The sequence below is a fragment of the Anguilla anguilla genome, chromosome 3, assembly GCF_013347855.1.
Source record: "Anguilla anguilla isolate fAngAng1 chromosome 3, fAngAng1.pri, whole genome shotgun sequence".
Lineage (NCBI taxonomy): Eukaryota > Metazoa > Chordata > Actinopteri > Anguilliformes > Anguillidae > Anguilla > Anguilla anguilla.
Genome location: NC_049203.1, coordinates 22,001,417 through 22,016,934, shown reverse-complemented (window position 1 = coordinate 22,016,934; position 15,518 = coordinate 22,001,417). Strand labels below are relative to the sequence as shown.

The 15,518-nt window shown below is 49.9% G+C and overlaps 1 protein-coding gene and 1 non-coding gene across 32 annotated transcripts in view; one reads left to right on the top strand and one right to left on the bottom strand.

The window, feature by feature from the left end:
- Window positions 1–15,518, top strand: part of clasp1a (cytoplasmic linker associated protein 1a) — an 87,516-nt gene that overhangs the window by 19,458 nt on the left and 52,540 nt on the right. For 30 of the 31 annotated variants that reach the window (XM_035409981.1, XM_035409979.1, XM_035409958.1 and 27 more), the window contains exons 3-8: window positions 2,663–2,741; window positions 3,001–3,104; window positions 3,377–3,468; window positions 3,788–3,863; window positions 5,146–5,243; window positions 6,530–6,600. In XM_035409981.1, coding sequence (XP_035265872.1) covers window positions 2,663–2,741; window positions 3,001–3,104; window positions 3,377–3,468; window positions 3,788–3,863; window positions 5,146–5,243; window positions 6,530–6,600 — 520 coding nt within the window. Of the gene's footprint in view, window positions 1–2,662; window positions 2,742–3,000; window positions 3,105–3,376; window positions 3,469–3,787; window positions 3,864–5,145; window positions 5,244–6,529; window positions 6,601–10,732; window positions 10,868–15,518 lie in introns of those variants that run through there. The other variant, XM_035409983.1, reaches the window with a different exon arrangement.
- LOC118224411 lies at window positions 2,165–2,294 on the bottom strand. The gene has a single exon (XR_004764635.1). It is a non-coding gene; the product is annotated as a U4atac minor spliceosomal RNA (small nuclear RNA).

Here is a 15,518-nt window from a genome sequence, read left to right as displayed (position 1 = left end):
CACGTGTCACGAATCTCATATTGTTTTTGTTGTGGGAACATTTTTAAGAAAAAAAAGTGAGAATAAGTGGGGTTTTGTGATTGAGGCCCATTCATGGAGAAGTCATGGAAATCCACTGTTCAAAATATGCATTCACCTTGTACACTGCTGGTCTTAAGACCAGGATGGCCGTTGTGGCTGTTGTGTGTGTTGATAGATTGTTGTGGAGCTGTATAAATATCCCAGCGGTGACCCGTGGGGCACCCCTGAGGGAAACGCTCCCCGCGGTCTGAACGCACCGCTCTGTGTTTCCGCCGCTGCCGTCACCGCTGTCCCGCCGGCGGTTCTGGGCCGGAGGCGGCGGCCCCGTGAGTGTCTGGAGACGGCGCAGTTAAGCGTCCCATGATGCTTTGCGCTCGGCCTCGTTGGAGCCGTTGGACTCCGAGGCACTGTCTTCTTCCTCAGGTGGGGGTGGGTGGAGTCTGGGGCGGTCAGCTGCTTTCACGCGCGTCGTTTGTGTTCTTACTGGCCCGAAAAGGCTGTTCTGAGCGGCGCTAATGCACAGCACCGCTACAGACTGTCGTCCCTCCGGTCCGATGTACTGATAAGTCCTGCTGAGGCACGGGGCGGGGGGGGATTCAAGGAATCGGCAGCAAAGGAGAGCATCCCCCCCTGCTCCCGTCTGCATGGCTCCAACTCGTTCTGTGTAGATGCTGCCCCCAGGCACTGATCCAGGATCAGCCAGGGCAGCGCTGGCGCCTGACTGCTTATTACACGCAGTAAATCTCAAACTGACCCAGCATCAGCCAGGGCAGCCCTGGCACCTGACTGCTTATTACACGCAGTAAATCTGAAACTGGTCTAGGATCAGCACCAGGTGAGTCATATCTACCTGGGCTTGTGGATGTTCAGTGCAGAACCTTCAAAGGAGAACTAGAGAAGAATTCCAGAGAAATAATGACAGGGTGCTGGAGCTGCTTCTTGAGAGCACGGCTGTTCTGCTGTCCAGACCTGCTCTGAAGCCCCGCCCCTTAGCAACTGACTGCAGCTGTTCCCCTGACTCATGGGAACCGATGCATTGTGGGTATGCTCACAGGGTTGTATCTTTTCATAATTAATCCAGGATTGATACAATGGCAGACAGGCTGGCTGAGTTCAGTCAGCCTTTTGCCTGTTTCATGTTGTACAGTGCAGGGAAGTATTTTGGCTCAAACCGAAGGCCCAGAACTCATGTGCTGGTGCTCCAGTAGGAAACCGTATTTTAGCATTAGATGCTAAACTCAGGTCCAGGCCTGTCGGGCCCATTGAAGATCTTGTGGCTCTTATTGTAAAGGCTGGGGCTGTTTCCTCGCACCTCTGGCTAGGTTCCCAAACTGGCTTTCAATCTAACACTGAGCATAACTGGATGATGACTAAATCCTTGGCTCCGCCCACCCAGCTGGTGTGTGATGAATGCCGCTGCCAGGTGGGCACGGCTCATTGGTGGTGGTTAAAATGTTGGCCCCTCCTTCGCCCTCGCCCCTGTGAAGTACGTTGAGGCCCTGGAAAGGCACTATGAATGCAGGTGATTCATATGTTTGGGAATTAGCTGCCTCCACAAGTATCTGTGTATTTGCTTGGGTGACATACGTGCGCATGCATATACGTGTGTGTGTTTATATGTGTGTTTGTACGCACATTGCCACATATAAACATATTTTTTGTGAGATTGCTTAAAGAAAAACATCTATTTAATAAAAAATTTTTATGGATGCCCTGAACAGAGGGGCTTGTTTAAATGTAGTGTGCAGCGGATCTCCTGTTGAGTGCTGCTGATGCAGTTCTGTGCTCTGCAGCCTTTGTTTTAGGTGTCATACCTAATTACTGTAATTCCTGCTGTCAGTGAACAAAAGGAAGCAGGATTACCGATTCAGGCAGCGCTGCAGACAATTTAAGTAATTGCTGAAGTCGTACTGTACAGCCATTTCCCTTTAAAAATCTTTTTTTTAAATACAGAGAAACGGTACCTGTTATCGTTTTTATGTTTCTGCTATTAGGTTTATTGGTCTGCATCTTGACCGTATTTCTGCAAAGTGCTGAATAACCCACATGCATTTCCCGTGAAATATGCAATTTTGCCGCTAGATGGCAGTATATTCGGTTTTCAGAGAACGCATATTTCTTTGTTTCGTTTTACCTAAATAAGGGTTCCAAAAATTGCACCATAGCCTGAACATAAAGCTCAGGTGATGCGTAATGTGTTGGTATGGTGTTAGCAGAGTTGTTCTCGCTATACGCTCATTGAACAACCCGCGTCACCCCAAGACAAGGAAGGTTACATAGAAATATACCTATCCTGATGCTTGGGATGAGCCTTTGTGTTTTCGTTTGGGGTGTGTGAAAATACGATAAGATTTACGTCATTTACGGACCTTTGGTATGTGTTAAGCAGTGTTAAACATGTTTTAGGCTGGTACCACCTCCCAATTCCCATGAAATAATGATTAAATGCAGAAAATAGGATATTACCCATAATCCTTTGCAAGTTGTATCTGAATGCTCTGTTTGAAAGCTGTTAAAGGAGAAATTGTGCTCAACATAATACTTTCTTGCAATAAATAAAATGGAACCTGCTGGGTTTATATATAATAATAATAATAATAATAATAAAATATTGATGTGTATGTTTTGTTTTATTTTTTAGGTGGCTTTGCTAGGAATGGACATACTGTCAGCCTTAGTGACCAGGTTACAGGATCGCTTTAGAACACAGATTGGAACAGGTAAGTGTGACATCACCTGTTCTTAGTGTCACAGAATCACAGTTTACATTGACCTTAAACAGATTTTTGAAATTACTTATTTGGAATCAAATTTCATTTTTAAAACTTTACATTTGACACCTTTGTGGTACTGGGGGTGAGATATAACATTGTTCACGGCTTGCCTCAGTTTTTAAAAGCGGATTTTTCTCGATCAGGAGACCCCAGATTGCGGGCTTACAGGGGTAATTGTTTCACCCTCGTTTGCTTGTGTCCCTAGTGCTTCCCAGCTTGATGGACCGTTTAGGGGACTCAAAGGACCAGGTGCGCGAACAGGACCAAGCTCTGCTGTTAAAGATAATGGATCAGGCTGCTAGCCCACAGGTAAATGCCCCTCTCTCTCCCCCTGTTCCATGGGGACAAATTAGGCACTTAGTCCCACCTCAAAGCTCACTAATAGTAGCATTTTTCCAAGCACTTGTTGATGTTGAGGACTTTATCCACACAAATGCAAATGGCATTTCCTTGTGATTTTGAATTATAATTTTATCCATTTTCTTTTTATGTGTCTGTTTGTTGTTAAATCAATATTTTTATATTCACTTTGGTTGTTGTTTTTATTTATTTATTTACTCTTTTAAATGATTTTCTTGCAGTACGTATGGGACCGAATGCTCGGGGGATTCAAACACAAGAACAACAGGACCAGGGAGGGGGTCTGTCTTTGCCTTATCGCCACACTAAACGCGTAAGTTTGGTCACTTTGTCCCGTTTCACCAGTCTGTACTCGTCTCAAACCTCACCTCACCTGTGACCATCTGGCACATTCCGGTCTCAGCTTGTGTACCTTCTATACTGGATGATAATTAAACTCATTTTAAATGATGAATTCCTCCAATTAAATTACGGAGTCTCTAATGACTTGATAATTATGATGCATAATTTCCGTCCGCCCTGCGTTATTGCAAACGGTAATACGGTTTCAGACTTTGCAAGTGCAACTGTTGCTGTGGACACCAGTGTTTTTGCAGATGGCTGATGAAACATCTTTCTCTCTTCCCTTTTAGATACGGAGCCCAAGGCTTAACCCTTAGCAAAATTGTGCCCCATATATGTAACCTCTTAGGAGATCCCACAAGTCAGGTACTGTATGTTTTATTGCTTTCAATTCCTCGTTTAATGCGGCTCAAGAGCGTCTCAAAATCTCAGAGAGCCCCCTAGTGGTGCAAATCGAAACTTTCGGGAGAGCTGTGCCATCTGCTGGCCACTTCGAGGAACTGCATTATAGTGTTAACAGTGGTTGCTGTATTCTGCCATGACCGTCTGAAATGTCGTGATAACCAGGACGGAAGTGGTGAAAATGCAGATATATGCTGAAATAAGTCATGTCAATGTTGTGGCCGTTTCAGACGCGTATAATCAAACACATGTATGACCTATGTAATAGTTAATGGAACATGTTTCTTGGAAAGAGACTAGTTTGGTATCACAATGGTAAAAGTACTCATAGTATATTATTATTGTGTTTATTTTCTTTGTGGACATTATTACTCTCACACATTGCTGATATTCTGTATTGTAGTAAAATGTATATTTTATCAAAGAAGCACAGGTCACGTGATTTGGTGACTCTGTTTTCCTCTGAAGCCTGTGTTATTACTTTCAACTTTTCTTCAGAGTTATTGGTCAAAACCTTAAAGGCTCTTGTGTAGTTACTTTGCAGCAGAACCAGCAGAAAACATCCTAACAGACACGCCAGGTTTTTGAAAAATGGCTGTTTTAGGCACTTCCTGTTCCAAGAGCGCACATCCAGAGGTCCCCACCCCGCTCCTATCTGTCAGCACAGGAATGGCACTTCCTGTCTGGAACAGGAAGCTCTGCCCATAGATCAGTCCTCCACTGACATGGCGCTGTGGGTTTGTGGAGTGCAGTCACAGGCCTGGTCAGGTTTTTCGGAAGCACAGTTTTGAGAACAAAACTGCGCTTTGCAAAGTTTTTTAAAATTCTGTTTCATTTGAAAAATGAGTTTGGCACCTCACGCGGTGCTCAGCGTGTCCCATTCTCAGCCGAATTTGGTACGTCCAGTCGTTTGCAACCGCGGCCGCGCTCATGCGCGAACCCCGCTGCCGATTTGGCGGAGTGTAAACGACCGCGGTTCTCCTCCCAGAAGGCGCGGTGTTGCCGTTCCGCCCAATCAGACAGCGGCTTTTGCTGGAGCGCGGTGAAACATAGACCTCTGACCGGCCGAACGCTCCCGGCCCCTGTCTGCACCGCCATTCGATCCGAGACCGTGGAGCTCGTCCACGCGCCGCAGGGGTGGCGCTTTATCCGAGTGAGCCGCCCAGCAGCCCTCCCTTTAGAACACCGTTCCGGACGCTGAAATTGCGTCGCTCTGTGATGAGCTCACTGTCCCGTTGTCCTGCAGGTTCGGGACGGGGCCATAAACTGCCTGGTGGAGACGTACCGGCACGTGGGGGAGAAGGTGCGGATGGATCTCAGCAAAAAGGGCATCCCGCAGTCACGGTACGACCTCTACCGCACCCTGCACGCCCTGCCTCCATCCTACCTCCATCTTACCACCAACCCCTCCTCCTCCTCCCTGTGGCACTGGGACAGGACTTTATTTCCCCTGTAGCTTCCTTTCCTTTACTGCACTTGAAGAAGAACAGACGTGAATGCGCTGCATGTAGGTGTTTTTGTGCTCTAATGGAGTCTCACAGCGTAATGGAGTCACTTGTGAATACGGTCTGAGGGGGCGCAGTAGCTACCCTGGTGTTGCATAAGCACGCCCACATTAAAAGTTGAAAAGATAAATTCAGGACGCCACCGTAGAGAATTTTTATTTATTTATTTATTTTTATTTTTAAAAACACAGCTCATGAAAATACCTTGCAAATAGGTCATGTGTCGCTGCTGCATGATGTTGTGATTGTGGCCTATATGGTAAATATCCAAGTGCATTTTGTGCTTCCATCCATGTTTGTGTTCATTACCCTAGTTTGATCATATGCTAGTTCTGTCAGCTCTTACACATGGGAGTATATGTTTCTTTTGGCTGTGGGGAAGTACCGACTGCCCTTAGATGATGCTGGCCTAACTCATCACATAATTTAATTTTTTTTCATAATGACTTGATGAAATTTGGATCCTAGCACTTCATCTTGAATCCGTTTCTCATTAAGATCTCACTGTCTTCCATAGAAATGGGAATTTCATGAGAGTTTTCCTGACTTAGATTGACACTGTGTGAGACTGTCTGGTCGCAAAGCACTATGGGTAATATGTACTGCCCTGCCCGCCCCCCCCCCCCCCCCCCCCCCCCCCCCGTCAGGCCACCACAAGAAGGACAGCCTTCCATGCACCTCTTTATTGAATTACCCCCTCTGCTAGTTGGGATGATTGGATTAGCCCATGTGTGAGTGCATGCCACTTTACTGAAGAACAGCTGGGCCGAACCATCACGCACGTTGCACGGGGGTAATTTAGCAGTATTAGTCTCACGCGGCTTCTTTCAACTTCTTTATTTGCCCTTTGGGCGGAACTCACATATGGACCCAGTCCATTGCGAAAACCCCTGAAATGTTCCTAATGCTGGGTGTCCTGAGAGCCAGCTGTCCACAGCAGATGTGGCCCACTTGAGTTCAGACGCACTTCCTGTTTCTGCAGATTGGCCCTTTTTGTCCTGTTTGCTCTGTTAGGCTTGTGTTTTTTGGAAGGGAGGGGCGTGTCCCTGACCCCGCTGCCCCACCTCCCTCTCCCTGCCAGGACCTTGACCGCTGATCCCGCCTCTCTCTTCCCCCCCCCTCCAGGTTAAATGTCATCTTCAGCAAGTTTGACGAAGTCCAAAGATCTGGGAACATGATCCTCTCCTCGGCTTCAGGTGAGTGGACAGCTCCCACCGCTCCCGCCCTGCTCTGCTCCCATTGGTCAGCGCTAATGTCAGGAGGCGTGACAGGCAGAAGATGTTGCCGGTAGCCCCTATGCCTCTGTGTCCTCTGTGGGCTGATGACCTAATAAGCATTCCTGTGGAAGAGTGTTCTAGAAAAAAGACACACAGTCGCCAAACTTGGTTGTACCTGTGCCCTCCCCTCTCAGGTCTGCCCATGCCCCCCCCCCCCCCAACCCCCCTCCCTCCGAGCCTGTTCCTGTCCTCATATATTAGGTTGTCTCTCCACGGGAAGGAGATTAAAGGTGCCAGCTGTTGCCAAATTAAGGGCCCTCCCCCCTTCTCGTCCTCTTTGAAATCCGGTTGTCTGATTAGTCTGAAATGCAGGCGACAGCGTAAACAGGCTCGTGTCTCACGCAGAGAGACGCTCTCTCTCTCTCTTCTGCTGCCCGCTCTTCCTCAGACCTTCTCCCGCTTTGAATTCGGGCCGCGGTTAAATATAGTTTGGCGACGCCGAGGCCGTTACTCAACCTCACACACACAGAGAGAGAGAGAGAGCTTCTCACACACCAGATCCTCTCCAGATGGGCCTTAAACCGGCCGGCGGAGTCCAAGGGAAGAGGAGGAGGAGGAGGAGGAGAGGAGGAGAGAACGAGCGATTTCCTCCCCTCTGCTCCCTTCCCCTTCTTCGCTCTTTCTTTCTCCGTCTTTCTCTTTCACTTTTTCATCCCGAGCGCTTTCTCCGCCCCCCCCGTCCGTTTTTCTCTCGGCTGTCGTGTCCGAGGCAGACGAAGGCAGGGGTGACAGGAAGTGGGCGTGGCCTGTGGAGGTCACGTTCCCCGGGCCGCCAGCGTGCGGGCCTGACGTGTGTCAGCGCCCGGCCCGTAAATCTCTCCCAGCACGGGCCCAAACACATTACTGCCGTCAGCAGGAGGGATTTCATCCCCCGCTGTGTGTGTGCGTGTGCGTGTGTGTGTGAGTGTGTGCGTGTGTGTGTGTGTGTGTGTGTGTGTGTGTGTGTGTGTGTGTGTGTGTGTGTGTGTGTGTGTGTGTGTGTGTGAGTGTGTGCGTGTGCGTGCGTGCATGCGAGTGTGCGTGGACCTGTGTGTGTGTGTGCATGAGTGTGTGTGTGCGTGTGTGTGAGTGTGTGTGTGCGTGTGTGTGTGCGCGTGTGTGTGTGTGTGTGTGTGCGTGTGTGCGTGAGTGTGTGTGAGTGTGTGTGTGTGTGTGTGTGCGTGTGTGTGTATGTATGTGTGTGAGTGTGTGTGTGTGTGCGTGAGTGTGCGAGTGTGTGTGCGTGAGTGTGCGAGTGTGTGTGCGTGTGAGTGTGTGTGCGTGTGTGTGCGTGCGCGTGTGCATGAGTTTGTGTGAGTGTGTGTGAATGTGTGCGTGCGTGCGAGTGTGCGTGGACCTGTGTGTGTGTGTCTGCGTGAGTGTGCGTGAGTGTGTGTGAGTGTGTGTATGAGTGTGTATGAGTGTGTGCGTATGTGTGCGTGCGTGCGAGTGTGCGTGGACCTGTGTGTGTGTTTGCAGGTAGAATGAAGAAATAGTTTGGGGATTGATTTTTTCCCTCAAAAGGGTCTTCTCCATGATTTTTGCCCTTGGTGGTAAAATTAGAAGGTTTTGCCAGAAAACTAACCACGCTGTTTTAAGAAGAGACTAAGAGTGCATAAGACCGATTGCATGTTTGGAGCAGACTGTGGAAAGGCTTTAGCCTTCATTACTTTCCCTTTCGGAGTGACTTTCTCAACAACGCAGGAAAAAAGAGAGAATGTTTTCTGTAAAAAAAATGCTCAGCTGTTATTATCGTGCTGTTTTTCATTTGTTTTTACTAATTGTTTGGGAAGGCAAGTTCATTCATGTAAGAGAATGATTAAGTCTGTGTCCTTGGGGGGGTTGTGGGGGCTGGGGGGGCTGGGGGGGTCATACTGCAGCATGCACTGTGGTGGCTCTAGCCCCTTGAATCCGGAACGACACAAACCCCAGAAAAAACATCCTAACGAGTTCCTTTCATTATCGTCTTCCTCGGAGTGGGCTCACTTTTGGTTGCCGGGATACCGGTTTTCGCTGTCTTGGGGCTCCTTCTGTAGAAACGGCGACTCCCCCTCCTAACTGAGTGCCCCCCCACCCCACCCCCCACCCCCACCCCCTTTTCATCCCAGTAAGCCCGTTGTTTTCCTGGGGGCAGGGAGAGAGGAACAGAGCCGCTGAACTGTGATTGATATCCGAGCCCTTTCCCTTTGTGTTCCTCGCCGTATCGCTTCCCCCCCCCCCCACCCCCCGCCGAAGCCGAGGACTCTGGGATACCGAGGGTCTAATGACCGCGCTCTTACAGCCCGGCTTCTCGGGGGAAAGATAAGAAGCCGAACCCGGCGCTCCCGTTGTGTACCGCGAGCGAGGCCAGATCGTCAGAGCTCAGGTCTGACCTTCCCGAGCGAACCGCTTCTGTTTAACGTGCCGCTTCAAAGGACGCAATAAAACAGCGGCCATCTTTAACCCCATTATCGCCAGCTTCTCCGTCAGAGCTCCAGAAGATTCCTGTTCAGCACACTTCAGGGCCTTCTTAGGTACTTGAAGGCTGAAATGGATTTGTTTCAAACCCTTGTTGAATGCACTTACTTTGACACTTGAAAACTGGTATGTCCCTCCAAGGAATGCTTCATTTGAATTGTGCATTACTTGCGGCCTACGGCTGGATTGCAGCGTTGATTAGGCTGCAACAGCGCTAATCTCCCATTTTAGTGATTTTTTGCTTAGATTACATCCACTTTCATTCTTAGCTTATTTTTATGTATTGTCATTTCACTCCGATGGATGTTTTTGAATTGCCAACTCTTTCCTAAAAAGTACCGGCCTATAGGCAGTGCAGAGGCTCATGGGATTTATATGTGACACGCCCCTTCCCCACAGTAAGGGTATGTGGTCAGATGCAGTCAGCCAAATTTAGTGGAGCACCCTGCCTCACAGTTGTCCTGGATGTGCTCTGTGTCATTATGAAGCCTGATTAGGGTGGTGCTCTGTGTCAGAATGAAGTCTCATTAGGGTGGTGCTCTGTGTCAGAATGTACTCTCATTTGGGTGCTGCTCTGTATCAGAATGAAGTCTCATTTGGGTGCTTCTCTGTATCAGAATGAAGTCTCATTTGGGTGGTGCTCTGTCTGAATAAAGTCTTATTTGGGTGCTGCTCTCTGTCAGGATGAAGTCTCATTAGGGTGGTGCCCTGTGTCAGAATGAAGTCTCATTAGGGTGGTGGTCTGTGCCAGAGTGAAGTCTCATTAGGGTGGTGCTCTGTGCCAGAGTGAAGTCTCATTAGTCTTCTCTGTATCCAGTGAAGTGTCATCCATATTGCTGAATGTTGTTCTGTGTAGACTCACTGTTGTAGGCAGTTTAAAAACGTGTGAATTTCTCACCGTGGTGGTGTTCTTATTTGTAGTAGACATGACCCATTTCTAACAACAACGAGCTGAACTGGTGCGTGTTTATTCTATTTCACAGTTGGAGAGCAGCGTCAGGGCTGAGGTAGATTCACTATCACAGCGTCAGTCTGATGGGGAGAGAACATTGAACGAGAATAGATCTCCTATCCCATCCGCCTACACAAAATCTGATGCAGGAAAAGGTGAATAAATACACACGCAGTTTGGCTATAAATAGAGTACTACTCTCTTATTGTGGACATATTCCATATTTCACGTTGCAGGCGAACATCCTGTTACTTCTCTGAAGGAGCAGTACTGCCAGTAAGAATGCAGGGGCTGAAATTGCCCTTGTGCGGAGTCCCTAGCTTTCTATGTGCATTTATCAAACCGAGGCAGCGGCCGTCTCCAGGAAATCCCGTTGTCAGATTGGCCTTCTTCTCTCCCCGTTCGGCTCGAAAGGTCACCCTGACGCACGGCGGGACCGCGGCGTCCCGGTAGAGAGGCTCTCTCTCTCCGCTCCGGGGCTCCCGAAATGAGCCGTCCTCCGCGGGGCAGGGGCGGAGGGGGGGGGACTCCGGTGCGGGTTACCTGCTGAGCGGAGGAGAGGGCTCTGAGGGGGGAGACGCAGCGAGCTCTTATTTTGGAACTGGGTGGAAGTTTGTCGTCCGTGCGGTCACAAGACTAGCGGAGGGGAGGGGGGAGGAGGAGGAGGAGTGTGAGTGAGTTTGGGAAGGGGGGGGGGGTGGTGGTTAGTGCGCTGAGAGACTGAGAGATGTTTTCACTGCTCTCGCTCGCTGATTAGTGCGTGTGGAAGGAACGCTCGCGCTATGACAACCGGTGAAGGTATGGATACTAATGGGGCGCCTTTATTAATGTCAGGGACATTAACGCTGGGGATGGGGGGGGGGTGATTATGTTTGTTCTCTCTGAATTGAATGCGCAAGGGGGGGGGGGGGGGGGGGGGGGGGGGGGGGGCAGCGTTTGCAGGTGACTAAAGGAGAGAGGAGGATTTTCTTGAACATCTTAGCCCCTAGTTTAGTGGTTGTTTTGATTCCTTCTGCTAGGAGTAATAATTGTGTGTGCTATTTTAAAGCTGAGACAGGATTGTGTCTGTATCTGTGTGCCCTCAATTCAGTTTTATGCTTTTAGAGGGCAGAGCTTTAAATGTCTTGGTAAACAAAAAGTGACATACCTGTAATGGTGGGGTGTATATCACCCTTTCTAATGTGTGTTTATGTTCTGTTTATAGTTAATGGGATGCATTATGTGCTATCGACTGCTCATTCATCAACTGAAGGAATCATTTTTTCAAAGAGGGATAAAATATGGGATTACATGCTTGGGTACACTCAGCTGACTGGGAGAAATCTCATTCCCACGGACTGGTAATCCGTCCTGTGTCCTGTTTCAGAAGTTGAGCTCTTTTGCTGTGTAAGCAATGCGTTTGGTCCTTTTCTGTCGGTACTGGAAGGATAAAGCCTCTTCCGTGACAGTGGCGGTTATTCGGGGCGGTTCGGTTTACTGACGAAAAGGCTCGGCGGTTTGTTGTTGTTTACTTTCTGTGCACTCTCGCGGAAAACTGCTCGCGTTGTTCCTCGTGCTGTCTGTGGGCCCCGAAGATGGACAGCCACTGTCGTTATCCTAACACTGAAACGGGACGCGGTTTTTTTTTTTAATTAAAAAAAAAGAAAAGAAATTTTAACCTCGGCTTCGCTTCAACTGTTGCAATAGCGCTTTTTGATTTCCACAGTAGGGCAACTTCATTAGCTTTGTCTCGGTCGGTGCGACACGCCCACTACCAGCTCGCTTCGTGCGTTTAACTTGAATAAATTCTTGTCAGCCTATTTGTTTGCGGTGTTATTGAAAAACTATCTATATTAAATCAAACAAACTGGACCATTCAGCACCGCATGTAAATGGACCAAAGCGGGGTTCTGTGCGGCTGAGAAAGGAAGCACAGCTGCCCGATTGTTGCGTCGCCGTGACCGCTGTTGCATGGCTCTCCTACGGCGGTTTCCATAGCGTTGTCTTGGCTCTCGTTCACTCCGGATAAAATAGGTTCTTGTTCTCCTGAATTACGTGGGATCTGAATGAGCTGTGTATGTAGGAATTGAACGCATTCACAAGATGTTCTTTTCCATGTACGCTGTTGTCCCAGGTTTGTTAATCTGTAGAAAATGGTCCTGTTTGTGGGGTTTTTTTGTTGGCAATTTGCGCACAAATTCAGATTATCTAAGAGTTCTGCAGCTGCGTGCATCTAAGGCTCCCTTGTCACTTTCCGTGTATTAAAAATTATGAAAAGGTCTCAGAATAACTGGTACTTCGCGTGTCCCCTGGCTATTAATATCCCTGTTTCCATCAGCCTGAAGTCCATATTGGAAGTGCTGTGTCATGTGTCAGCGGAACGGTGGGCTGGCTGTTGCTGTATACCTGATACAGCAGGTTACCCCTGTCAGTACAGTTTCTGCAAGTCCTCCTACATTTGGCCTGTCATTTGGACATGTGTAGGATGGAAGACGATGATGAAACGGGCAGAAATTCGGCAGAAATTGCCGGAACTCTTCGCACGTCGAGTCCTGTGGCCGTGACCTAAACCATCCCGAAACCTGAACGCCTCCTGTCGCTCGTCGCGGTCCCCCGCACAGGAAGTCACGCTGCCGCAGCGCCTGTCGCTAAGCTCCGTGTGACGCAGTTGCATAACTGCCGGAGAGCTTTATTGCGTTTTAAAGAAATATCCGTCCATCCGGTCCTCCACTGAGACCACGTTACATCACGCCGGCGATCTGAAAACCTGTCACTGCTCACTCGCACCGCTTTTCACTCGAGCTCTTGCATCGTGGATAAATAGAAAATTGGAGGCTGACAGATTACGAGCCAGATTTCCAGCCTCTGACGGATTCCTGTCAAATGGAAATGAGAAATCAAATCCGAGATGGTGATCACATGACAGGGGGCCAATTTGCATGGCAGCTGTGTGGGTTGTAGGGAAAACACGGCCGACTTATGAATCGGTGTTAGATTTATATATCCTGTGCAAATGACGGGGTGCCTGTGGAAACCATGTTAAGAGGGGGAAAAAAAGGGTGATCACTTTCTGGGCTGCCATTTTGTTTACATGTTTACTGCAGGGATCAGTGCTGTGCGTGCGGGAACAGCCTCTTATGTAAGCTCAGCATTGGCATGTGAACATCGCGGAGGGTTGGGAGGGGCGGTGAGTCCCCCGTCACCGTGGTGATGGATAGAGGTGCACGGGGTGTGAGTGTTTGGGGGCTGGTAAAAAAAAAAAAAAAAAAGCTCTCGGACAGAGAGGGGCTTGTGGGCCGGACCTGCCGGAACGTTCTGCTCCGTGTGCGTCCCGTGGCGACGGGTAATTGCGAGCCCGTACCCCCCCCCCCCCCCCCCCCCCGTCCTCACGGTGCTGCCGATTGTGTGACGGGACGGCCGTGGGTGGGCACGGGGCACCGCGCCAGTTTAAAAAGCTCCCGGTGTAATCCCTTCCTCTTCCTCACTGCAGAGGAGTCAGTCAGGTGATACTGCACAGTCTAAGGAGGGGAGGGGTGGGGGGGTGGCTAGTTGCCATGGTCACAAAGCAGGGAATCCATTTCTTTATTTAATTTGTTCAGTGTTCTGCCCCCTTACGGGCTATATGAGTATTAGTAACTCTGAGTTAATAACGTTATACAACCGCTAGGCTGTGTGAATGGGCGATGCTGACAGAGAGCAGATGAGCCCTCACAGCTGTTTGTCAGGGGCGTGTAAGTCACCCCGGAAGTCTGGGGGGGGGGGGGGGGTAACAGGTCTGTCCTGTTCTGGGCCCTTAACGGCCGTGCCTCCCAGCGGGTGAGGATACACACACACACACACCTCGGCCGGAGCGGTCTGGTCAGGGGAAGAGCAAACAGAAACGAGCAGCACGCGCGTGTTTACGCTGATCACGCGCCGATAAGTGCTTCCAATCTGGGGCTGTTTTTTGATCTCCAGGTCTGGAGGATTCACGGTTGCGCGGTTTAGGAGAGAGAGGAACGGTGTTTACGGTCCAGCGGGGCTGCTCTCCGCACGGTTTACAGGCCTGTTCAAACAAACAGGCTCGTCTTGTGAGGCGGAAGGACCAGGTCATCCGGTTCACTTTAGGGAGCGGAGGACGGAGTGTAGCACAGTGGGTAAGGAACTGGGCCTGTAACCGAAAGGTCGCGGGTTCGATTCCCGGGTAAGGACACTGCCGTTGTACCCTTGAGCAAGGTACTTAACCTGCATTGCTTCAGTATATATCCAGCTGTATAAATGGATACAATGTAAAAAAAAAAAAATGCTATGTAAAAGTCTGGATAAGAGCGTCTGCTAAATGCCTGTAATGTAATAATGTAAAGGGAGCGACCACTCACACGCATTAAGCACAGTGCTTGGTAGTTTTTGTGGGTTTCAGGCCTCCAGGACCTGGACTGTAACCCCCCGCCCCCCCCTCTGTTTTAGCAGGGGGTCCCTGCCTCAGGTAGTTTCAGGAAGGGGCGAGGTGGGGGGCACTGCAGCAGGTGAGTCCTGTCCCCCAGCCTGCCGGCTCCGTGTCCCAGAGGCCTCTGTTCTGCAGACACCTGCATGCGGGTGTGGAAAGGAAAACAGGATTCGATGAACTCTGTGTCATTTCCCCTCATCCGGCCCCATTTTGTGCTGATGTTCTGGGACGGGCTGGAGAGGAGTACAGGCCTAATGAACGTTTGTCTCCTCTGTTGCTGGTTGATTCGGGTGCCCTGTGTGGACTGTGAGTGGTCCTTCTCCCATGTTACCTACAGGACCTGGAGCCTTTTAGGGTTGCCAAATCCCTGGAGATCAAGCTACCAACCCAATCAGCATGCTTTAAGCCAAACTATTATCCAATCAGCACACATTAAACAACTAACGCTCATTAAACAGAACAATTACCCAATTATCTTGCCTTAAACCTGGTTACTACAGTTCTGCACTGGAGCACCAACCCGCTTACGGTATGAATCCACTCTCTGTACATGATGTCATATCCGCAGAGCCATTCTGCCTGGTGCAGAGCAAAGCCTGGATGGATGCGTCTTTTTAAGCGGTTTCTGCGCGTGCTGTCGCCGGTCGTAACTGCACGGTTTCTGCGCATGCTGTCGCCGGTCGTAACTGCACGGTTTCTGCGCGTGCTGTCGCCGGTCGTAACTGCACGGTTTCTGCGCGTGCTGTCGCCGGTCGTAACTGCACGGTTTCTGCGCATGCTGTCGCCGGTCGTAACTGCATTGTTTCTGCGCATGCTGTCGCCGGTCGTAACTGCACGGTTTCTGCGCGTGCTGTCGCCGGTCGTAACTGCACGGTTTCTGCGCGTGCTGTCGCCGGTCGTAACTGCACGGTTTCTGCGCGTGCTGCTGCCGGTCGTAACTGCACGGTTTCTGCGCATGCTGTCGCCGGTCGTAACTGCACGGTTTCTGCGCATGCTGTCGCCGGTCGTAACTGCGCGGTTTCTGCGCATGCTGTCGCCGGTCGT